The sequence below is a fragment of the Gordionus sp. m RMFG-2023 genome, chromosome 1, assembly GCF_954871325.1.
Source record: "Gordionus sp. m RMFG-2023 chromosome 1, tfGorSpeb1-WG-v2, whole genome shotgun sequence".
NCBI classification, from domain to species: domain Eukaryota; kingdom Metazoa; phylum Nematomorpha; class Gordioida; order Chordodea; family Parachordodidae; genus Gordionus; species Gordionus sp. m RMFG-2023.
In genome coordinates this window covers 33,453,101-33,479,837 of record NC_088775.1, presented here as the reverse complement: position 1 = coordinate 33,479,837, position 26,737 = coordinate 33,453,101, and the positions used below count along the sequence as shown (strand labels likewise).

The 26,737-nt window shown below is 26.9% G+C and overlaps 1 protein-coding gene across 4 annotated transcripts in view; it reads right to left on the bottom strand.

Moving 5' to 3' along the window:
* Window positions 1-1,648: 1,648 nt before the first annotated feature.
* The window catches only part of LOC135931356 (phosphatidylserine lipase ABHD16A-like), a 55,056-nt gene continuing 29,967 nt past the window's right edge, over window positions 1,649-26,737 (bottom strand). The window contains exons 1-17 of one of the 4 annotated variants that reach the window (XM_065468409.1): window positions 23,602-23,655; window positions 23,476-23,540; window positions 23,207-23,305; window positions 22,807-22,880; window positions 22,361-22,401; window positions 22,104-22,208; window positions 21,189-21,302; window positions 14,995-15,159; window positions 10,971-11,034; window positions 10,425-10,488; window positions 9,839-9,898; window positions 4,775-4,834; window positions 4,217-4,290; window positions 3,797-3,904; window positions 3,078-3,124; window positions 2,579-2,684; window positions 1,658-2,065 (exon numbers count right to left, since the gene is read on the bottom strand). In XM_065468409.1, the coding sequence (XP_065324481.1) occupies window positions 2,055-2,065; window positions 2,579-2,684; window positions 3,078-3,124; window positions 3,797-3,904; window positions 4,217-4,290; window positions 4,775-4,834; window positions 9,839-9,898; window positions 10,425-10,488; window positions 10,971-11,034; window positions 14,995-15,159; window positions 21,189-21,302; window positions 22,104-22,208; window positions 22,361-22,401; window positions 22,807-22,880; window positions 23,207-23,305; window positions 23,476-23,528 (1,245 nt within the window). In that variant the 5' untranslated portion in view covers window positions 23,529-23,540; window positions 23,602-23,655 and the 3' untranslated portion in view covers window positions 1,658-2,054. Of the gene's footprint in view, window positions 2,066-2,578; window positions 2,685-3,077; window positions 3,125-3,796; window positions 3,905-4,216; window positions 4,291-4,774; window positions 4,835-9,838; window positions 9,899-10,424; window positions 10,489-10,970; window positions 11,035-14,994; window positions 15,160-21,188; window positions 21,303-22,103; window positions 22,209-22,360; window positions 22,402-22,806; window positions 22,881-23,206; window positions 23,306-23,475; window positions 23,541-23,601; window positions 23,656-26,737 lie in introns of those variants that run through there. The other 3 variants (XM_065468406.1, XM_065468405.1, XM_065468408.1) reach the window with 3 other exon arrangements.

The window sequence follows — 26,737 nt, the reverse complement described above, 5'->3', positions numbered from 1 at the left end:
AATAAACGATATATGTTATATGGAGTCTACTTTCTATAAATAAAATCACATATTTTTATTTTACTTAAAAAATTCAACATAAAATTGATAAATTTAGAAATATTTTAAAAAATTTCTAAGGCCTAATTTATATCAATCTCTATCGTCGACATTATAAATTATTTTGATAGATTTATAATTCAGACATTTAAATAACTAAATTAAATAAAAAGACTATGATTTAGAATTAATTATAAATATATTTTAACAATTCTTATGTGTATTTGGCTATTTTTAAAATTAGTAGCGAGCTACCGCTATTTTTTTAAAGTAGCACACTAAAGCTACCGCTACTGAAAAAAGTAGCGAGCTACTTTAACAACACTGATTTTATATAAATTTGATTGTTGTTTAATTGAGTTTTTTATGAATCGATTGAATAACTACGATAAATATATGGTTAAACTATTAATGTTACAATACTAATTAATAAAACTTAAAAAACAAAATATAAGCCAAACCAATATCTATTAATAATGTTATTCGCGTGAAATAGAATTTATTTAAATTTTCTTCGAATTTAGGTAATGTATAAATTTTATGAGGAAGAAGCATATTTGCCTAGTGGAAGTAACACTAAGAGCGCCTTGCTCATAGTACCCCTAATGAAAGTTCAAATAAGGACTAATCTTTTCATTATTTGATGAATGAAAATGCAAAGTAAAAGCGTGATCCTAATTTAACATTAATAATTCTATTATTACATATCTCAAGAAAGATTAAAAAATAAGAAAATCGTTGAAATATAACTTTAGATTAAAATATTTTATTACTATTTCAATCTGATAAGAAAAGAAATGCTAAATACATTTATATAAAAAAATATAAAAAAATACATTTATATAAAAAAATATAAAATGTATATTATTATAAACTAAGTCTAGCGAATATTATTTATTAGTTTTCCCAAAATTTGACTCTAGAATTTGAACTCAATCTTCTCAATGTCACAGAAAATATATTTTACCCCAGCCAGGGGCACCCGCTGAATTTTTGCCAGAGGGGATTGTCAGTTTTAAAAAAATGTCGAAAGTTTAGCAGATTTTTAAGAAAAATATAATTCTAAACTATATAAAATTTTATAATATAGTTTTCTATTTATCAGGGTAATAATCAAACATAATATATATAAAAATACAAGAAAATAAGATTGTAGGCTAAAATTTTTCAATTGAAAACCTTTTCTGTCTTAATATTATCCTTCAAATAATTAAACATCATGAACATCATCCCAATAATAAACAAAATTAGGCTAATAAAATAAAATTTACATTAAATGCGAAATGAAAAATAATACATCGCCTTAAATCAAAAGAAATTAAGATTGTTAAAATTTAATAAATTCAATTAAAAACCTTTTCTCCCCAAATATTATCTTTCACATAATTAAACATCATGATAATTAATCAAAAAAAATTTAAATTAGGCTAATAAAATGAGATAAATTTATATTAAATGCGAAATGGAAAAAATTATCAAATATAAAATATAGAGAGAGTATTTAGGATTTTCTAAAATTTCAAGGATATTAAAAAAATATCTTTATATTTTTAAAAGATAATTATTATCAAGAAGGCGATATAATAAATATATATATAATAAAATAGGTTTCAATGAAAGATTTCGAAGATTTAAATGTAATAACATTATTTCAATTTATTACTTTTATTATATAGATTATTAAATCTATTTTAAATGAAAGACCATTTATTTTAATGCGAAATAATTATTCAGAGGGGGGGGGGGGGGTAGCGCTACTCCTAACCCAATTCTACGGGTACCCATAACCCCAACACTGAAATGAAGACTTATTATATTATACACAAACGTAACATTATTAATTCATAAAATAAAGTCAAATAACAAGTAACATAGAGAGTAAATTCGCTAAAGTAGTATAAAAATAACAAAATTCTATTGTATATAAATGAACATTTATATAAAAGTCTATTAGTATAAGAAAATTGTTAGTTTTGATGACAATGTCTTCCGATTGGAGATGAGAGAACTTTTTTTTAAATTGCTGCTGTAAATGAAATAAAATATTTTTTAAAAATCAATATTTATTGTAAGGAAATAAGACATAATTTATGTATTTATTTATTCTCTATCATTATTACTATATTAATTATTTTGTTAGAGAGTTTTGATTTGAGATATATATATTTAGTTTTGTGCATTTGCCTAACTAATTCCGCTCAGTCTAAAAGCGAGAGCTTAATCCTGAGATACATATACTATGTATGAGCTCTGAGTGGTAGCCTTTTTTAGACCTAACTCATTTCAAAAAATTAAATGCACCGTTAGCGACTCTTACAAAAATTTTCAATAACATATGGAGAGGTTAGATAACAACACATAGGTTAGTCTAATCTTGTGCAAAAGTAATTCCCCTCAGATCCCAATAAAGATTTTGTAAACTTTCAACTTCAGAACAAGAAAAACCGCAAAGTAATATATAGTATAAATGGGAAAAAAGTTTCATACAATTCGAAATCTTTCAAAAAAAATTGGGGGGGGGGGGGGGGGGGGTTTATACTTTGCAAGGATTCCGGCTCCAACAACTTTGAGATGATGTTAATGTAGAAATGCTTTGGAATTGGTTCGCAGTGGGAACCTTGATAGTCGAATAAATATTTTCTTACCTATAAAAAAAGAAATAGTTGTGATTGAAAATGCAATAAATGATAATAGTAGCAGGCAGATATTCAACTCACATCCTTCGCGACAATCTCACGATAAATAAAACTTTCCAAAATATCTATGTTTAAAACGCTTTATTGATTTAATTTTGCTGGTTTCAATGTATAAGAGTTTTTGTTTAAAAAAATTGGAATTAAATTTTTTCTTTTTTTCATTCTTTCTCTCCTCTTTTTCCTAATTACGCTCTTCCATCTTTAAAATATCTTTAAAAAAACTAACTAAAAAATAAAATAAAAATTGTGATAAGCATTAAGCGACGATAAATTAAAATGAAACCGTTAAAATATAGTTTGCTAAAAATAAATATTTTGAATTAAAAAAAATTTATGATTTACCAAATCCAACGCGAAATCCAGTTTTTGTTCCTTTCGCAAATCTGTACCTATAATATTTTTTCAAATGATATTATTTCATAGTAAACTTGCATTCGAGTATTGGAATGAAATATTAATTTACGTTCATTTCATAATTTAATTTATTCAATTGCGTGCATGATAAACGAAGCCATAAAAAAAATGTCAAATGAACCTTGTGAATTATCAATCACCGACTCTTAGTATTAAACGTGCATCATGTCGTAGGGTATATTTGATTTGCATTCCACGCATATGTAAAATATTTATCTATCCTGTGAATTTCAGACATTTATTTCATGAAATTTTGTATCGATCTTCGATAAATTTTTATACATTAATCAAGATTAACCCAAAATTTCGGGATAAAATTGCCTGATAGGGTAGATACTGGGCACATGCTGGAATACAGATACGACAAACCAAGTCTTTAAAAAAAATAATATAGCCCTTATACCCAATATACCCTAGACATAATATACCGTATTATTATATTCATTAACATGCTCTAATTTATATCTGCTTATTATCAAAAAACCAGAATATATAATATGATAGCTTGGCACACCTCCATAAAGAAACCAGTTATGTGATATTTTTAGGAGAATCGGAGGGGGGGGGATCGGGTAGTCATGGCTGTTATAATAATTTATTTTTAAGGGTTAGTTAAAAGACATTAAGCAGCAATAGATAAAAATCACCTAAAGGAGAAGGAAATTCGCCAATCGAATAGAGGTTTCCATTTAATTGCGCAAGATCAGGGGTCAAGGTAGAAAACGAGCCTTTGTAAACGGTTGAGGTCACTGCATCTTCCATGATTCGTCCATGTAAATAAATAATAAATTGAATTTTAAAAAATAAATTTATACATAAAGGGTAAACATATCGGAACTAAGGAAAAGAAAAGTAATTTTTCGTTTGATTTTGTAAACAATTCATTCCTTATTACTTATATTGCGGGGAAAGGAAGATAAACGTTACATCATTAAGTTATAATTAGAGAATTTTAATTTTGCCCAAAAATGTAGAACTATCTAAATGATTAGATGGTTATGTAATCCGATAACTTTGATATCACAAATCCATTCTAGGGGGAAAATATGGGCAAACAAAATATAAACTTTGGCTATCCGTTTGATTACATAGCACGCTACGCACGGCACACAATACGTCAGAGGTGAAGACGTGAGGATACCTAAAAGATCCGTGAATATATTGGAGAGAAAAAAAATATATGTATGATTATTATCTTTTTTAGTCGTCAAAGAACCGCTTCGTGATTGATTCATCCTGAGTAAATTGCTCATTTTTAAAGATTTAATATACCTTGATATAAAGTAGAATGATTTCTATGTGACAACATAAGGAAAAATTACTTTTTAAATGAGGAATTTCACAAAAAAGCAAGGCATTAGTGAAAATTACGAAGATTTTAAAAATTAATTTTTTAATTTGTTTCCTAAATAGATTGACATTTCTTTTTAAACTTTGAATAACCTATGGGGTAAGAGTTCCCATGGATTTTGGCAATACCAATTCTAGTCCACCTATTATTCTTTATTCGTTTTTTCTCCCCAAATCCAAATCTTATATAAAGTCTATTAAAGTAGCTGGTATATTTCAATCAACAAAAAAAAAGGTATTAAGAAACGATGTTTGTATATCATATCATCTCTTACCTATATTTGAAAATTTTAAGCACTAAATTGTTGATCCTGTTAGAAGAAACGTCCCCATCTCTGAATTTTATTTTAAAAATATGAAAATTATAAACAACAAAATATAGGGTATAGAGGTCTGCAATAGGCTGGTTATTAAACCGAGAACCCGCCCGCCCATAGATTATAAAAAAACTCACCCGCCCTCTTATTCATCTAAAAAATTTATCTACCTTGCTCGCCCAAAGTTTTTAAAATGATTTGATTGGTTAATTTCGCTCTTCATTTATTTTATTTTAATAATTTTAACTTAAACTTATAAAATATGCAATATTATAAGAAATTTTTTTTTTTACTAAATATAAGCTCGTTCTTTTTTCGCCCAAAAAATATTTCAAATTTGCCCGCTTGCTTGCCCAGTCTTAAAAACATAGCCCGCTCAATCGCCTGCCCAATTTTTATCATGTTTAACCCGCCTACCCACACTGGCCCATATGAACAGGTGGGAAAAAACCCGCCCATATCAGACTGTTAGAAGTGAAGGAGAAAGAAAAATTTGAATATGTTATTTTGATGTATTAAATTGAGCAAAAGATTTTTATAAAATTATTTAGTATGCAAATGTGATATAATGGTCGAGAAAAGATTTATAATATAATTAGCTAGTTGTTATAAAAATATTTAGTATGTTAATGTAATGTTATATAAAAGTCTAGAAAAAATTTATAATCAGATCAGTTTTTGTTTGTTTAAAGGAGAAGAAATTTTTGTATTTTCGTAAAATATTGTGATTGATAATTTAAATAAATGTATTAGTGTTAATTTTTATATATTAGTGCTATTATTTGGTAACCAGGTAAAATACTGGTGCCGAATTAATTGAACAATACCTTGAAAATCTTCAGTCTAATAAAAGCACCAATTCTATTATTAATAAAATAATAAAAAGGACAACAATTTATATATATTATATATATTTTATATATTAAGTTTAAGCTTATTTATTTATATTCAATTATTTTTTATAAAATCAGTTAAATTAATGTTAATTCATTGGGTCAACTCTTTATAGATGTATTTAAATCAGTTTAATTTTGTAGATATTTCAGTTAATAATATGTATAGATTTTAATAGTCATCATTATTTTAAGTTTCGCTTTAGGAGTAAGCATAGGTAGAAATACGTCATATATAAGAATTGAAGAAAAAATTGTGGAGGAAGATAAAAAGTTTATAAGAGAAAAAGATAATTTAAGACAGGATACAAACATGAGCCATATTATTTGTTTTAGTTGTGGGCAACAAGGATAAATGTCGAAACAATGCGAGTTAGCAAGGCAGCTTAAGTGCGCGAAATGTGGACGTAATGGTCACATAAATACGAATTGTAGACGGTTTTTTGACAATATTTTGGGATGTTCTAAATGAGAACAAGAAGGGCATTCACAAGAAAAATGTAATAGATGACTAAATGAGATTAAGAATAAAAATGATAAAATTAATAGTGTGTCTGATTTGTTTAATTAGGGATTTAAGTATAAATGAAACTGATATAATTGATTTGAAATATGTAAATATAGATATTTTTAAAAATGGAATGATTATTGAAAGAGAAATTGAAACAAGAAATGTGTGTAAAATTAAATTAGAAAAGATAATAAAGAGAAGTAATGCCCGAGGATTAAGATAAGAATAGGAGAAATTGAAACATTCTTTTTATAAGATACAGGAGCAATGTAATGAGTGTAAAAGATTTTAATAATAGATTTCCAGAAGAAAATTTTATAGCAAAGAGAATAAAAGCTAGACAATTAGACGGTAGTATTGTAAAGATTTTCGATTTTTATATGATATAATTGTTAGATATAAGGAAATAATTATGGATTACAACATTAAAGATGGAGCCTATCTTAGGTTGGAATTAAAAATATAAGTCCTGATGATAATTGGTGATCTTAGTTTGAATGTATGTGAGAACAACAATGTAAATGGAGAAATAATACAAAGCGTGAATGATAAGATTGAGTTACCTAATTTAGAGATGATACATGATTTAGTTCTCGATAAACTGAAATAGACATCAGAATTTTTGATTAGATATAAAATTAACAAAGAAGAGAATAAGTTATTAGGATATATAAGGTCAATAGAGGCAACTGCAGTTGAAGTCAAACAACATGGAATTAAGAATCAGGTAGACATGAGAAGATTACCTTTTTATTGTATAAAGGAAATAGATAAAGAACTAGACAAATGGCTGAAAGAAGGTATAATAAGACCAATAGTTCATAGTGCATGGGCGACATATTGGTCTCTATAAGAAAACAGGACCAGTTTAAGACTATGCGTAGATTATATGGTATCTGTAAAATGACTGTGAAATATTCGTTACCTAGAATAGAGCAATTATTGGCTAATTTAAAGCGAGCAATAATTTTTTCGAAAATAGATTATTCTAACGCCTACTTACAAATTAAGGTAAATGGGAAAGCAAGTAAGATATTAACAATTATTACACATAGAGATTTGTTTGCATTCTGCAGATTTCCTTTTGGGTTAAAGGTATCAGCCCCAATTTCTCAAAGAACCATGGCGGCTATGTTCCAAGGATTAAATGGAATCATGTATTATTTAGATGACGTATTGATATCAGGTAGAACAGAACAAGAGCATAATATGAGATTAATTAAAGTATTAGATATAATGATAGAAAATAGTCTGGCAGCTAATATGAAAAAGGTGTTTATGGAGTAAAGGAAGTAACGTGCTTGACATGTAATAAAGGGAATTGTTCAAAAAGGACAATAAAGAATTAATGATTTCACCCAGGCTGAAAAATGGTTATTGGTAGGTAGTTACGATTTTGAAATGTTCAGATCGGGTAGACTAAATTGTTTACCAGATATTTTATCAAGGTTGTTTGTTTAGGAAACAGAAAAAAAAGAAATAGAACCCAGAATTAGTAGTTTAGAGCAATTTTTCTCAGAAGATGAATTAAATAATAACATTCTAAAATCTTTGAAGGTAAATACAAGAGAAAAGCCGTTAACTTTTGAGCTAGTCGATAAGATATCCAAATAAGATAAAGAAATAAAGCATGTTTGAAAGGGGATATAGAATGGAAAAGCTAAGATAAATCGTTCAAAAACGTTAAGAGTGAATTAAATATAGAAGACAATTGTCTAATGAAAGGATATCGTTTAATTATACCTGTTTTATTATGAAAAGATATTTTAGCAACGGTGCATGCAGTACATCAAGGCATAGAAAGAATAAAAAATAAAGCACGAGAATGTATTTGGTGGCCCAAAATGAATAGCGAGATACAAGAAGTAGCTAAGGGCTGCGATACATGTAACATGTGAACTAATATTCCAGCAAGAAACAAAGAAGATAAATGGCCAGATATGGACATTCCATCCAAAAGAATACACGTAAATTTTTTTAGAATAAGAGAAGAAAATATATTTTATCATGGTAGATGCAGGTTCAAAATGGATAGATTGATAGCATGTTATCCACAAAAGTAGCTTTGGATAAGATAAAAGATTTTGTATGTAATATGGATTAATGAAGACTTAAGTATCATATGGAAATCCAGCTTTTAAAGGTAAAGCATTTGGTAGATTTTGTGATAGTTGGAAGATTAAACATTTATTTTCATCACCAAATTACCCAAGGAGCATTGGGCAAACTGAGCGCATGGTAGCGATAATTAGGAGTTGGTTAAAAAAAAGAAAAATATGGAGATGGTGGTTATCGTTGTTAGCATATAACAATCGCGGAAATATCTTTAGGAAGAAGATCTGAATTAGATTTTCTAAGAAAAAGGTAATAAGAAAGAACAAATAAATTTTGAGAAGTTTCCAATAAGAAGTCTTGTTTGGGTAGTGATGTATGATATTTGATGGGCCTATTAAATGGGGGAAGAATGTATTAAGGTAAAATAAGGGAGGAAAGAAAGTGGAGGTAGAAATAGGACAGCGAGGTACATGGCCGAGATAGGTGAAACAAATAAAAAAGTAATTTAAACAAGATTTAGAAGTTTTTTTGGGGGGAAGAAATAAAATTTGATGTTATCGAAAAACGAAATTTTGGGATGAAAGCAAATTTGATGTGATGAAAAACTGTGGGATCAAGATTTGATGTTTTTATTGAAAAAAGAAATGTTAAGCAAAATCATAGAGTTTGAGGTTTTTATTGAAAACAAAATGAAAGACTATAAGACAGAGGAATAAACGAAGAGAAGGGTTAACTTTATATGCAATAGTAATTTTATAGATAGCTACGTGTACGAGAGAGGGAAATTTTATCGTGCGTATAGAAATACGGACAATAGATGGATCACTAATCTCTAGAAACTGGCTATGATTAGAAAGGGAAGAAGCAACGAGACTATATGGAGAGATGCTGAATGATATCCACTTTTTTCCTTAAAACGCGTTCGACAAGAAGGTAAGACCGAAGGACAGAATGGTTCCATATGATCAGCCTAGATCAAGGCAATGTTGAGCTTGTGAGGGGTGAGGATCATCTAATGAGATACTGTCCGAATCAAGTCATGAAAGTCAGTAATGAGACAGCTATACAGAATGAGGTGCCCAAGAGTGTTGAATCCAGGGGAGATGAATCGAGCTCCCTAGATGGAGGTATCCAAGGGAAGGGGTGTTGAAAGTGAAGGAGAAAGAAAAATTTGAATATGTTATTTTGATGTATTAAATTGAACAAAAATGACTTTTATAAAATTATTTAGTATGCATGATATAAAGGTATAGAAAAGATTTATTATAATATAATTAGTTAGTTGTTTATAAAAGTATTTAGTATGCAAATGTAATGTTTTATAAAATTCTAGAAAAAATTTATAATCCGTTGTTTGTTTAAAGGAATCTTGTATTTTCGTAAAATATTGTGATTAATAATTTAAATAAATAAATTTGTGTTAATTTTTGGATAATTATTTATTAAATATTTATATATTAGTGCTATTATTTGGTAACAGGTGGATATAAAATAGAGACCTTTAAAGCATCACTCTAGAGCTTTTATATAAACTCTAATAATATTTTCCTCTCTATATCTTACATCATGTTCATTATTTCATCTTGAGTGCGCCTGATAAAGATTATATTCTTGGATGGATTCCTGTATATAATTATGTTTAATGTTAAATGATATTAAGAGTTTTATATTATAATTTTTTTGGAGTTAGGAAATGTAATCAATACTAATAAATCTATTTTTTAAATTTTGTTTGTAACATTTTTCAATCGGCTAAATATAAATAAAATATTTATGCTGAAACTCCACTTTCATTAGCTTTCTTCAAAAACTTTGCTATTTTTCTAAAAAATATCATTAAAATAACTCTTAAATCGTGGCAAAAAAAAAAAGGAAACCATATTTATCAAAGAGGGGGGGGGGTATTAATTATTTAAGCATTTTGGTTGGTGTTGTGATTCAATATTTAAGATGTAAAATGTGTTTAAAATAAATTTCATGATGTAAAAAATCAAAAAATAGATTACTTTCTTTATTTAACACGAACAATATTAATTAAATAAAGGAAGAGATACATAATACTCGAATACCATCGTCTTGTGCAAGTAATTAGATTATGATAACTTTTTTTGATTGCAATTGATAAAAATGTTAAGGTATTTATCATTACTTTATCAAAAATTGTAACGTCCTAAGATCGATATATTTTCGGATGGTAAAGGTTACCAAGTTCTCTGTCTCAAATAATTTTAAAAAATAATAAAATATATAAAACAATTTTATTTTAAAATGAACTAAAATAAATATACTCCGTTTAAATTTATTTTATTTTGAAATTGATTTAAAGAATGAGGGGGGGGGGGTTGACTGTATTGTATGTACTATGCACCAGTTATGAATTTCAAATTATGTCGTAAATCGTCACCCCAAGCATGCTAATTAGTAATATAGGATATTTGAAATTAGAGCAAATTCGAATGGAGAGTCAAGTTCTTCGAACGCAAATAAATTACGCACATAAAAATATGTTTGTTTTTCAACATACACTTGTTGAATGAATTCTTAAACGAGTTTTCGAATCTATTTTTATATAGAAGTAGAGTATAAAAAAGGGAAAAATTATGTAAAAAACTATTTTAATTTACATTACATGACAAACCCCCCCCCCGAAACTCGAGCTATGATCTGGGTTAGCCCGTATATTTAATTTATAAACCTATTGCTGTGGGCATTCGATTGATAGCGAGGGGCAATATATCGTCGAAGGCGGCGTCTAAAATCTGATTCGAATTCAAAAGCAAAATTTTTTTAAATTAAATCTATAAGCTCAATTCGTATTACCGATAAACCATTGTATTTCCTGTTATATTTTAATATCCTATATATTTTAAAAGGTTATAATTTGAATATTATATTTGTAATACAATATTATAACTTTCCTATATTTAATATTATATTATTGAGGTCAATAATTGCAAAATATTAGAAGTTAAATTACATAATTATAAAATACTATATATAGAAAACAATTTAAAATAAGATACCAATTGTTTTGACTATAAAATTAGCGACCAAATAAAATAAAAAAAAAATGCGGTCTTCGGCCAAGTTAAATATTAAATAGAATTGTATACTTTTTTTTGTTTTCTTAAATAAAAATAATAGATCTGTTAGAAATTATAAGATTACATTACATGAATTTAAAAAAGATGAATGTCCTATTGACGACTATATAGAATAAACTACATCAAATATATGCTGAATGTTAAATATTCCTCAAACTGACGCCACTTTGAAAAAATAATTTATAGCTTATGGAGGAATAAATATTATAACTGATATAAAAAAAATTACTGTTTCCAATAAAAATTGATGATGTGGTATGGGCAGATCTATACAAAATTGCAAAACAACTTTATAAAGATGAAAGAACTGTTCTGGCATCTAGAATTGATTACATTAGATATCGCGGACTTACAGAATCCGTATTGAGTTATTTAAAAAACAATAAAGGAATTAGCCCGAAGATGCAACTTTGAAGATAATGTAGAACTAAGAATTCGTCAATTAATCGCTGGACTAAAGATGTCACAACCAGATAAAGAATTACGTTTAAGATACTCAGATACTAAAGACGAAGACCAACCATTAAGCTTAAAAATAGAAATGACTTTAGCGATGGAACGAGCCGACTTAAAAATAAATAAAACTACTAAAATGATTTATAAAATCAAAGAGACGACCAAATATAATGATAATAATAAACGACTAAATCAAAATGATAAAAATAATCGACAGTATAATGATAATCGACACTATCAAAATGATAACAAAACATATGTAAAAAGAAAACCAATGCAAGGAATAACTATCACACAAATAATAATAATTCAAGAAAAGCGTGCTATTTTTGTAATCGTTTTCATACTATTCGAAATTGTGCAGTATAGGGAAAAACGTGCAATCAATGTAAGAAATCAAACAACTTTGCCGTGTATTGTAAAACTAGAGGAAAGGTTTACTTACAAATTACAATAGTAACGACGATGATGATTTCTTAATATGATACTGGTTCAGCAGTAACCATCATCATTAATGCAATAATATGGAATAAAATTGGGAGGCCAAAACTTAGAATGGCTAGAGCTCCAACTATATATAGAAACAATTCAATAAAAATTATGGGCGAAGCTTATGTAATAGTGCAATTAGATGATAAAATAAAATGGATTCCGTTATTAGTTACAAAAACAAATGATGCAGCACTATTTGGATTTCCATGGACTATAGAATTTGATCTATCGTTACCAACAAATATAAAAATCAATATGATCAACAATAAATATAATAATAATGATAATGTGAATATTGACAAACTATATAAAGAATTCGCTCCAGTGTTTTATAATAAATTAGGATTAATATAAAATGTCGAACCAGTAAAACTACAATTGGAAGAAAATACAATAGAAGAATACAGTTACCTTTAAAAGTAGAAATTGAAAATGAACTGAAACGTTTGGAAGAAAATAACATAATAAAGAAAATAGATCCATCAACAACAAGAGTAACCCGCAGTACTCCAATGGTAGTGGTACGTAAAACTTCAGGTGAACTACGATTATGTGATGATTTCAAAGTAACATTGAATAAATTTTTACTAAAAGACTATCATATTCTACCAACGTTTGAAGAATTAATCGCAAAGATCGCTAATGGAAATAAATATACAACATTAGATCTCAAAGACGCATATCTACAAATGAGCATTAACGAAGAATCGCAAGAATTATTAACAATGGTAACATCAAATGTAATATTCTCGCTATTTACGATTACCTTTTGGTATAGCTACAGCACCAATAGTATCTCATCGATATATGGACGATTTACTGGCTGACTGTAAAAATACAGCAGTTTATTTAGACGATGTTATAATCACATTAAAAAATGATACAGAACATGTAGTGAATATAAAACAGGTCCTCAAAAAATTACAAAATACGGGATTAAAAGCCAAAACAAGCAAAATAAATTTTATGAATGAAAAAATATCATATTTAGGATACATAATAGATCAAAATGGAATACACCCAGATAAAAATAAAATAATAGCAATGCAAAAATATCCAACTCCAAAAGATAGACATGACATAAAATCATTTTTAAGTATATTAAACTATTATACACGGTTCATACCAAACTTACATGGAATCATCGCCGAATTACACAATAAAACTAGTAAAAATGTTAAATGGAATTGGACTAAAAAAGATGATACATTATTTGAAAAAGCAAAAGGAATAGTAACAGAACAAAATACTATACAATTTTATAAACTGGACCTCGAGTTAATACTAGAAACAGATGCATCTTTGGAGCTTTACTCATGCAAAAATATGATAATGGTAACAAATTTCCAATAGCTTACACCTCAAGAACTTTACAAAACGCTGAAAAGAATTATTCTACAATAGACAAAGAAGCAAAAGCAATAATAAATGGCGTAGAAAAATTTCATAACTATTTGTATGGACGAAAATTTAAAATACGAACTGACGACAAACCTTTAATAAAGATATATGGTAACAACTGAGATTTAAGCTCATTAACAAACCAAAGATTATTACGTTGGGCTTATAAACTAATATGATTATGCTATAATGTACAAGAATGGCGCTAATAAATTGCATATGCTTTATCGCGAAACCCAATAGAGAAAAATGATGATAGAATAACAAGCGAAAATAAAACAGAAATATATAAGAAATCTTACTTATGACACATTAACTCTATCAAGATGAAACCGCAAAAGATCCAATTTTAAGAAGAGTAAAAATATTAATAAATGGTACAAATATACAAAATCAAGCACCAGAATACAAACTTTTAGAACATGTATGGATGAAATAGAAAATGATGATGGTATTTTTTTGGAATGGTAGATAAATCATTCCGTACTCACTTCAAAAAAGAGTTTTACATATATTGCATACGGGACATCCGGGTTTTACATCAATGAAATTCATTACGAGACATTATATATAGTGGGAACAATTAGATAAAGATATCGAAAAACTAGTTAGCTGTATTGGATGTCAAAAACATCGCAGAAATAATATACTAGGGGTTACTGTATACCAGGGGAAAACCCTGGAAAAGGGAAGAAGAAACCGAAAAAATCGTAGGAAAACATGCCGACCAACTACGAATAAGGGAAGAACTAGTTGAACCCAAATCAATAATAACAGAAGACAATATAAAGTTAGGAGAAGTAGAAACAATGGAACCAAGTCAAGATGGAATTCAAACCCGATATCCAACGAGGGAACGAAAGCCAAAAAAAATTAATAGATGAACTTGAATTTGGTGGGAAATAAGATATGTTATATTTTAATATCTTTTATTTTTAAAAGGTTATAATTTGAATATTATATTTGTAATATTATAACTTTCCTACATTTAATATTATATTATTGAGGTCAATATAATTGCATAATATTAGAAGTTAAATTAAATAATTATAAAATACTATATATAGAAAACAATTTAAAATAAAGATACCAATTATTTTGACTATAAAATTTCCCATGTAGTATATGTAGTGAGGAGTGAACAGGATATACTATAATCGTCGATTTTAGTCAAAAAATAAATAACTCTTAAGGTTAAAATGAATTACTTTAAAAAAAGACAGATAAGTTAAAAAAAATAATATATATTTAAATAGTTGCACAAACTAGGGCTTTGTTCCCGTGGTAACGCATGGAGGCCCAAGAGGCGCTGAAGCATCCGATTGACCAGGAATAAAATATAAGTTTGGACTCTTGAAACTTCAAAACATTCAAGGCGTATTTAACGACTCCGTCAATGAATGTCAACTCCGTTTGGGGAAATGGCTCACCCTATTATAATAGTGAGTAAAATATAGCATATTAAATGCACTTTCCTATTGGTAAAAGGTGTCAAGGTCTGTTATATTCTAATTTTATAGTATTGTTAATTGAATATTCTAATATTACTTTTCTAAATAATATAAATTTTTGCTACCATTTTGTAATATATAAGTTATTTTTTATCATTTCCTTTTATTTATTTTATATATATAGATGATAGATTTTTCTTAAATAAATATTAGTTGATTTGTAAGACAAAACAAAAGTGGAGGTAAATATTATGTTCAGAGATAGATTTGTGGTAGGTTTAAAAAACAATGTTACCAAATTACTATCTACTGAAAAAATAAAAAAATAAAATAAAATAAACAGGTAAAAAAAATTGGAAGAATAGAAGAGAACGAAGGGTTTGCTGTCGAAGTACAGCTGTCGTCGGGACTATTAGGGTTTCCTTATTGTCCATATTTGTTTTGTTTGTTCAGTAATAATAATTTAAGTTATTATCTACTCTGGTTTTTAAGCGATCTGAATGTCTCCTCCATTTTCTCTTTTCACTAGACATGATATAGGACGCATCTGTTTTATTACTTTGGCTGGAATCCACTATGATTTTCCAACCCGAGATCGAAACTGAGTAGCTAATAGATTTATTTCTCATCCAGGCATCAATTGATGAATTATAATATTTTTTTAAAGATTCAAACATTTTATCTAGTGGTTGCAACTTATTAGTGCAATGTGGTGGTAAGGCTGATAGAATTATATTATTGATAATACAAAATTTTATTGAACTTAAAGACTGGCGAGAAATATGATTCTAATATCATTAAAATTTTGGTTTCTTTGGTTTCTTTGGTAGGCTTGTTACCTTGTAAAATATATAAAATCATCTTCTAATATAACCGGAGCCAATTGATATCCCAATTGAATCTATAGGTCTATCTTTGAGGTAATGGTTATAATACTTTTTTGGGGATATAAACATGAGTGATATTGAATCCTAGTGCATTTGCTGCTATTGCAAGTATCATTAATGTTTCTCTTTCACCTGAGGTAAACTGATCCAACCTAACGCTCACCCATCACAGCTACCCTTTAGGTGGCTTTTGTACAATTGTAGGGCCTAATATATTTATATGAAAATAAAGCAATAATTTGATTATCAAGATAAAATGTAATTATATATTTAAGGTAGTTATACTTTTTAACATAATTTATATTATAAAAGAATATATTTAAGTCATAACATATTTTTATGAAAATTAAGCAAGATAATTTAAGCTGAATGTAAATAATTTAACTGTTTCATTCATGTTATATACATCAGATGCTGAAAATCCATATTCATCAATCACTTGTTTATAAAGAATTCTTCCACATTCTTTTTATCGTGGCTATTACTATATTTGGGCTTCACACTTGTTTTAAATTAATAAAGAATTCTTCCACATTCTTTTTATCGTGGCTCTTACTATACTTGGGCTTCAGGATATTAATATCAGAGGATTTCTTTTGAGAAATCCTGTTAACCAATCTTCTCCTGCAAATTTTCTAATTTCCCAGGATTCAGAAACTTTAATTAAATAATTACATGCAAGTTGGTAGGCAATTCTAGAATCTAAAAATTAAAATATAGATAAACATATGTATATTTAATAAAAATTTTTGGGATAAAGACCCATAAACATTTTTGATGCATTTATTAGATAATTGCAGAATATAGTTTCTTGCTCTTTCTTGAATACTTGTCTCAATGTAGACATTTTAAAATCTTGTTGTTTCATTAATCTTGATCTATATCTTTCTACTGTTGCCTAACTTAGGTTTGTTTTCTCCATAACGGTTAGCAAGAACGGATTTTCATTAAATATATTCATGATTTTCTCATTTTTAGTTGTTTCGTTTTTCTAATATAATTTCTCACCATATTCAAAAGCAAAAGTAAATTTAAAAATGGTAAGAAAAATTTAATTTTATGGTAGTTTAAACATATTTTTTTCCAAATAAAGAATAATTTTATATAGAATAGGGTTTAATTTTTGATATAAGATAGTTATTGGATAATTAAACCTATTTTTGATAAATTGCAACATTTAAAAAAGTTAGTTTTTGACGGTATGAATCATATATTGTATTATAAAAATTTTATATGTGACCCGATATAAAATAATTAAAGCCACACATGCATAATGTAATTATATATTATTTGGATATTATATTAAAACTCTAGGAAAGCCCTAAGGCTAACAAGAAACTCGGGCTCATAAGATCCCCGGTCTCTTCTACATATTTTTCAAAAATAGTTCTTTGAAAAAAGTACCCTTATCGTGAACTTAATTTGATATATTATCATTTTGTTCGATGAATGGTTAAGGCAATAATCCTGAAATAATTAATCTAATTCGATATCAAAATTGATATTTCTCAAATTTGAATTTATATAAAGTATCATTTCGTATTTTTTAAAAAATAGAAATGATTGTTATAATAAATTTATTCGCTTCTTTGAATTGAAATGAGCGATTTTATCATGGTCCTCATATTATAAGAACTAGTCTTATAACCAAGCCATAAAATTTATTAATAACTTGGGGTTTTAAAGTTGTAGCTAATTTATGCATTATTGAAAACATTTCCACTGTAACAAAATTTTGAATAGAAATTTTTTAACCACGTTATTTAAGGTTGCCCCTACTAATAACTAGGTCGAATGTTGCATATTTTTTACATCGTGGACCCATAGCTGATATTAAATTTTGTATTGCATATTTTACAAATTGCATTTGAACTATTTTTTTTTATCTTTTCTAATATATAAATAAGTGGAATTCCAGATATTTAGATATTGCAATGTTGCATTTTACTTTATTAAAATTAATAATAGCAGAGGTATTTTAGCGAGATCACGGATAAAAAAAATCTGGAGGTTTACGCCAACATCGAAAGTCTGGCAACCCTGCCCACCGAGAATAGATTCGTTTAAAAGGAAAGCTAACAGTGTTTTATTTGTCCCGTATTTCAGAAAAATTTGGAGAATAAACTAAAGAAGCTTCCTGATGTAGAAAGTTGGGTTTATTTAACATATTTACATTTTTAATTCTTATACATGTATAATTAACGTATTTTTCATTTATTTTTCCCAAAATATTATTTACTTATGTTAAATTATCAATAAAAGCTTCGTATTTATAAATATTCGAAATCATTAATTCAATAGTTTACAAAAGGAGGAATTTTTATTATTAGAAAACGAATACTAAATAATTAAATATTCATTATTATTATATTAAGTTTCATCTAGTAGTGTAGATACCATAATAAAAAGTAGAACCAAAACCATCTAAATTAATTGACAAAGCTGAAGATTTATCTATATCAATAAGGGGTGAAATAACACTTAATCTTGTTTGAGCCATCGTATTTCATATCTAACTTTTAATAAGTTTTAATTTTTCATCAAAGTTAGAAAGCAAAATAGGAGTGCAGAAACAACATGCAATCATCCTACAAATTAATAAGTTAGCGAAATCATTTATATTTTCCGAATTTTCCATAAACAGGCTACATTTTTGAACCAATAGGCGTGCTTTTCGCATTGTTTATCTTTAGTAAATATAATTATATTTTCTGGCGGTAAAAAAATTGTAATTATGACATATTTCGAGCTTTAGGGTAGTATTTCATCAGTAGTTTAAGGAGTGTATAGTCCATGTAAAGTGTCAATCCCACTTTATCCAAATGTAATGAAACAATGACAAATAATTTAATGCAAAATTTCAGAATTGCCTTTAAGTATAATTTATTATTTAGAAGAAATGTAATTTCAATCATAATAAATAGAAAATGTCTCCATCCAAAATTACATTGTAAATAATCCTATTTTGAACAATTTGAGCAGAGTTGTTAGTGCTAACTTTTTTGGTAGCTATAGTTAATAGCGACTACTTTTTTTGTAATTATTTAATTTTTTAGCGAGCTACTTTTTTTGAAAGTAGCTAAGTAGCCGCTACTTTTAAAAATAATAATGAAGGAAAGTATAAACATGAAAATTTATATATAATATCATAACTAATTATAATTTTTATGATTTATAATTTAATTTAGAAATTGAAATATATCTTCAATTTGTAATTTATATTTTCATTTGTATTATAAACCTAAATCACGTGTTAATAATTTAAAATGTCATCGCCTATGGATATCCAAATCGCTTAAAGTGATTCAGACAATGATATTAATGAAATGAAAGATACCAGAGAAGAAAATGTTCTTAATAGCTATAATACAAATTTCCCATTCCTTAGATTTGAAAATTTTTTAAAAAAATATATAACCAAAACTGTTTTCAAATTTATTTGTTTAAAATGTAAAAAAAAATATTTCCTCAAATCAATCCAGTAGCTATACCCTCAAAAAACACCTAAAGGTAAATTGTCATTTTTACATTTTAATAATATTTATTTTATAAGACTGATCATGAGTTTTAAGGAAATGGAGAAACATCTAAATAATTTTGGCATAGGCGACTCTACATCCAAAAAGAATAATTCAATTCAAACCAAATTAATTAATAATGCAAATGACAATATTTCTCAGAAATTGGCTGATAAAATTATTGTTGATTTTATAATTTATAATTTATACAGTTCAACCAATGTCCTTTGTTGATAATCCATCATTTATCATGAAACTCTATCCCCTGGTACAACAATTTTATGCCGCCAGATACTAATGAATAAAATAGCAGATAACTTTAAAATTATGAAAGATGCTCTAATAGTAGAGTTATCAGAGATATCATATATATGTACCACGGAAGATAGTTAGACACATAACAGAAGGTAAAAACTTATTTATATTTATAAATAGATCTGATTAAATATTTTTGAGCTTATTTGGGAATCACAGACCATTGGCTAGACCCTAGGACTTTAAAAAGAAGATCTGTGGCATTGGCCCTCAAAATGATTACGATGTATTTGCAAATAAAATTATTGATAATCTATCTTATATTAAAAATATGTATAAAAGATTAAATACGCCCTTAACCTCAAGTGCTAGTGTCGAGAGATTATTTTGTAAGGCAAAACTTATACTTTCTGATCGTCGCTCTAGACTTGGGGATGATAATTATTGAAATGATTTTATTATTAAAATGTAACAAATTACCATAAATATTTATTTTTATTACATTTTTATAATCAAAACTAACTATATTTTAATATTTATAAATGTTGATTTTATATATATTTACTATACAATAACGTATAAGCAAAAAATAAAAAATTTGTTTGTAAATTTTTTTTATTTATAAAAAGTAGCTTAAAAGGTAGCTAAAGCTACTTTTAAAAAATAGTAGCTAATAGCGAGCTACTTTTTTGACAAATAGCGATAGCGGTAGCGCGCTACTTTTTTTAACAAATAGCGATAGCGGTAGCGCGCTACTTTTAAAAGTAGCGTTTAACAACTCTGAATTTGAGACAATTGTCATATGCCCACGGTGATAAGAAAATTCCTCGAATAAAATCCATATAAAATTTTGACAGCAAATTCCAAAATCTTAAAATCTTAAAATCACATAAATTTTACTTCTACCAAAGGAATGGGATAAAGGCGATAATCCTTATTCCTTAATTTAGAAAGCAGAACTTGTTTAACTCTATCATTGTTACAAACATTAATATATATTTAGGATTATTATTTCTATATCCAACATTCTATTTTTTTAGCACATAATAAATTCACCTTATGTGATAAATTGTATATTAATTGCAAATCAGGCATGATCGTGTTTTAGCCGAAATTCCCAACCGCAAGTGAAAGTAAGAAACAGGACTCTTTTGAGAGCCCAGAAATTTAAAAGATTTGACCGAATTCACAAGCTGGTTTATTTTTTGGGGGAAAAAATTAAGTTAAATAATAGTGGTCAAAGTTAATCTGATACCAATTCGAATTGTCAATATATGCGCAATAATATAATTCCCAATTTTCTCCTTTATTGTCAATGAAAAATGTAAAAATAAAATATAAGAATTTACAGTGCTAGCTCCAAATCCAGGGTGGTTCCAGCTCAAAAGAGATAACCCGGTATCGAGGAAAGAGTGCAAGCATCCGACTTCGTAGTAGCTCGCGTTCCCTTCGCATACTATCATCTATATATTTTTAAGAAATCATAAAACTAAAAAATTCGTATAACAGTGTTTTTTTTCGTTCTTTTTAGAATGCGATTCTTTCTTTTACACCTAAAAAGTTCATGAAAAGAGTAAGAGTAGGAATTATACATACACCACAAAATATCTATTCAAATTTAAAAGGGAAATAAAAAAAAATTTGCAAAAAGTACTATCTAAAAAATATGCAATTAATATTTAAGAAATTATAAATTTTTTAAATAATCATGTTCTTATGAGGTAGGGTTAACTTTTTTTCAGTTTTTGAACAGATTTTAAGCTAATGGACTAAAGTAGCCTATAATTAGGGACGCACCGAATTTTTTTAAAATATCAAATCGGTCCGCGATCATTCATATTTTTAAGAATATCGATTATCATTCGATAGCGTTAAAAATGAATTCGCTATTATTGTGAAGATGGCGGATAGAATTGTTAATGATATGTTAATAATGAATATTTTTTTCTATTCCCTTAGACATTTTCCTATAATATTAATATTAAAAATCGGATGGGTTGACATCAGTGATGGTTGTCAACTCTCCAAGTATTGTAGGTTCTATTCTCCTTACACGAATATTACCGGCTCACTAAATTCTAGAAATAACATTTTAAATAATCAATCACAAGTGCTGTCTCAATTAATCTTTTCAGCCCAGTTTTAAAGTTTGAATCTTTCGATTTCTCACAGAGTTCCTCTTTTTGGAGCATATGATTCCATAATTAACCACTCAATAATTTTTTCGTAATGGGAAAAAAGAGATTTAGGGAATGGTGACGTACCAGGTATTCGCCCATAGTTTTAGCGGGGTTCCCTCTTTTATCGATAAACATGGTGTCAACGTCCTCGCCATTGTAGACCCTTATCTTGGCACGTTGGCCTTTGTGCTAAAGTGATATATATTATACAAGTATAAAAGGTTTTATATCTTTATATCTTTATTTCTTTATCTTTTTTTTCTTTCTTTCTTACTTGTAACAATAAAAAGACATGACAAACATTTAAAAAAATCTGTCATCTAATATAGCATTTCATTTACCCTAGTGAGCAGATTGTATCTCCCGTCTATGAGACTATTACCTATAAAAATAACATTATAATTACAAAATATTTTTGAGAAGAAAATTTATTTATTCAAAGAGAAATGATACTTTAATAATAATATTCTAATTATAATACTAAACAACTAAGAAAGAGAGATAAAATCTGTTATATTTTAAATATTATAAAAGGTATAATATTCAACGTTATTTGAATAATATACTTGTCATACAATAATATAACGTATTTATAAAAGGAGGTCAGTTAAATTGAATACTTATAGAAGTTAAATTGAATATTAAAAAACTATTGACCATATATTATTATGAAGTTTCTTAAAGATATCAAAAAATAAATCAAGTTAACTGTCAATATAAAAATTAATATTTTCATTTAGGTACAACCTGTATTAAATATAAGCATTTAAAAAGAATCGTTCTTTACCCAGCAAAAAGTTCATGATGCTAGTATACCCTGGATAAGCCATTTTCAGAGCGAATGAATGAGTGGCCAAGTAACTATATATTTATTTGAATAAGGTTTTAATTAATTACTATTACTAGTGATCTGATTTTAAGATTATGAAATAACCTTTAATTTATTTTAATTTTGCCATAAAATTCTTGCAATAAGTAAAATTTATTGATATGCATATCTCATAGTGGTGTACTCAATTCTAAACTTCGAAGGATTCTATAACCATCAATGGAATAAAAAAATATTGATGACCAACTCAGTCCTATATTACGATTTTAACTGACCCAACTATATCTCTTTTTAAAATGAGGTTTCATTAGGAGAAAATATTAAAAAAATTGAAGACCAAATCATTAATAACTAAAACCTTAAAATATTGAAAGGTATCCTTTTCCAATTGGGCAAGGTACCGCGGTATTCTTCATCCGATTCGTCCTTGCGAGAAAAATGTGATTTTATGTCGGGCCTTGGGTTATTTTTTTAAATAAAGAACAATATCCAAGATTATCAATGTTTTAATCGCAAACACAAAAATAATTATCTAATTTTAATTTCTTATTTGCCTAACCCTGCCACTATACTTTGTCGCGAATTCGCGCTAACTGTGAATGCAGAGTAAGATATAAAAAAAATTACTTTTCCGTTATCACATAGTCAGGATTCCAAGATCTAGTGTCAAAATCATACATTTTCAAAAAGGCCTAAAAACAAACAAAAAGGGTTTTTAAAATTATATTTAGTTCTATCTTGATAAAATATAACCTGTATTTTTTAAAGTAAAGTTTATCATGAAATAAGCAAAAGGTCCCTTGATTGGCGGAGTGTTCTAAGCTATAAAAATGTTTAAGTTACCCAATAGCATTTAAGTAAAGGTTAATAAGTTGAAATTCTTATGAAGGAATAGTATATTTTTAACTAGTTATGCAAAACCGCTCCATTTGATCTGCCAGAATAATATGTCTAAGCCTCGAGATTTCACTAACAGATATCTAAACCTTAGTGCCATCTATGAGCAAAATTTTAAAATTTGCATAATATTTTTCTGAATAAATAAGCCCGTTATTTTTAAATCGGCTCAAATAGATGAATCTTGCATACCTACTTATTACATTGCAAGGATATGATTATACATTGGCCAAACTATTTATTTAAATGCATAAATATACCGGCATTTTCTTGCGTATCCGTTAATTTCAATTGATCAAAAAAATACAAATAAGCTAAAATGATTACCAAATCTCAAGTTTGAAAAAGGAGTTTAATCTAAAACTGCAATATTTTTATAAAATTTTCAGTATTTTTTTGATCAATATATATTTTATTTTTACCTGTATAAAATTAATATTTAATCGTTATTAAATAAAAAAAATGGTCAGTATATCTTTTTCAATAAAAATTGTTAAAAGGTTCTATATTAATATTGGTGTATCACAATTATCTTCGATTAGGAAAGTGCAATATTAAAATAACTTTTAAATATTGAGGTATCATAATGTTCTATTTATTTTAAGTTTAAATTGCTCGTAATTATTGCTTAATACAAATTTAATAAAATATCTTAAAAAGAACAATATATATTTTTTTTAAAAAAGACACTAGAAAAAAGAATAAATTTCAATTAAGAAAAAAAGGAATAAATTTCAATTAAGAAAATAAATAAATTTTAAATAAGAAACGAAATAAATTTTAAATAAGAAAAGAAATAAATTTTAATCAAGAAAATAAATAAATTTTAATTAAGAAAAGGACTATGCTAATTATACTTACAGTTATTTGAAGATATTTTTTTCTTTAAAAAAAATTTCTTAAAAATTTCTTGTTGTCCTTATAAATTGTAAATTTTAAGAACTTTATTACAGATCCATTCGATTCCTGATGATGGGAAATTTTACGCATTTAAAACACTCCGACAAGATCATAGCACTTATAAGACACTTAGGCTGCTAAACAGGCTAAAAAAACCTAACCATAAGAATCCATCATTACAAATTTGAATCAATACACATTAGTAGTCTATGAATTTAACTTTTTCCCTCGTAGAATATATAGAAAATTGACATCACTTAATTTCAAAATTAAGCAAAAAGATTTGTAATACCCATCTACAACCGAAAACCTTTTTATCAAATTGTTTAAAATCATTTCCCCTAATAGAGTAAAGAAAACTGATATAAACTATTTCAAATCGTTCCCAAAAGTTTTGTAATATAGTCTGCCACTCGTAATCTTTCCAGCCAAAACTCTTTTTAAAGATCCAACAGAGTCAACTTGCGGCTAGAATATAGTAGCTTCATAAAATATAAGTTATTTTGGGTATTATTTTTAGATTATAATCTAATTTAATCTTTCTAAATGTATTTTTAAATTAATCAATTATTTTATCTTATGGATTAGTTAGTTTATGGGAAAAAAATGATATTTCTGAAACTCAAATTGTTAAATATAGTAAAACTTATATTTAAGAATTTAACTTTTATATTTTAAGAAATGTAACAAAACAAAACTTATCAAAATTAATTATTCTCATACAAAATCAGACTAAAGAATGTATTATTAACCTTAAAAATATTGAATTACTTCTTATCGTATTTAATTTAGTAATATTTTATTAAAAATAAAAATTGTGAATTCCTTTCAGTCAGAATCAGAAATACTAAATCAAACTTAAACAAACAGGTAAAAAAAATAGTATTAATATAATTAATAATGTTATTATTTCATTCTATATAAAACAGGAAATAATATTGAAAAAAGGGTAAAAATGATAAGTTTTACAAAATATGAAATAAGTGAAACTCAAAAACAAAAAGGTTATATGATTTGATAAAATTTATAATATTGGATTAATTTTGTTATCATATTTTTATAATTATTAACTTTTATCAATCTAAAAAAGTAGCAAAAAATAAAGTTAAAGAATGTTATGAAAAGAATATAAACGATGATAAACAGGAAGATTCCATATGTGAAATATTTCATACTCATAAACCTTGTCTGTCAATTGACTTGTCAAATTCAATCAATTGACCTAAAGAGTATTTGACCTGGTTATTTGAAAAAATAAAAAACGATATAAATACATGCGGAATTTATAGTAGTGTAGTGAGTTTATCATTTAACAAGAATTAGGCATTTTACAAGGTGATGATCAAAATATTTCAAGTGTTATCAATGGAAATATGTGGAAAGTAGTAACTTCCATAAGAAATAATCAGATTACGGCCCCAAGTTAGTAGAATGGATTTTGCCCACTTGCGCATTAAAAGAAGTGGCATAAATAATTCCTATTCGCTTATTATTCAGCAAGAAATTGGTCGATTTGGGTTAATATTCATATGAAAAACAGAAATGGATTGAAGACCTCGACAACAGATATTGATTAACCCTTCAATACTCCGGTGTAAAAAATGACGTTAGTACTCGGGTGGGGTTTAATAGACCCAATTTCAAATGTATATCTAGTTATATTCATTATTTTCATTTGATATTTGGATATAAGATAGATCTAACCTTAAGCTTGATAAAATTTAAATATATTTATTTCTTAAGCCTAGATTAAAGATGATGAGGATAATTATAATTTGTGTCAAAATTTTTTTAAAAAAGCTTACTTTTTTAAATTTAAAATATAAAATTAAAAAATAACTTATCCATCATATAATCATGGTAATTCATAATATGGATCTTTATTCTTCAATTTGAAAAAAAAATTACACTAATCTAATATATAAAAAATATAGAACATTGAAATATGCTAAATTTGACATGCAAAACATTTATTACATAAAATATTAATGTGTTCTAAAACATAAATTTATTTTACAAATTTGACAAAAATATTTTGTTTTTTTATAAGGAGTATAGTTTTATGCCATATTTTGATGGTTTATTTGGCATG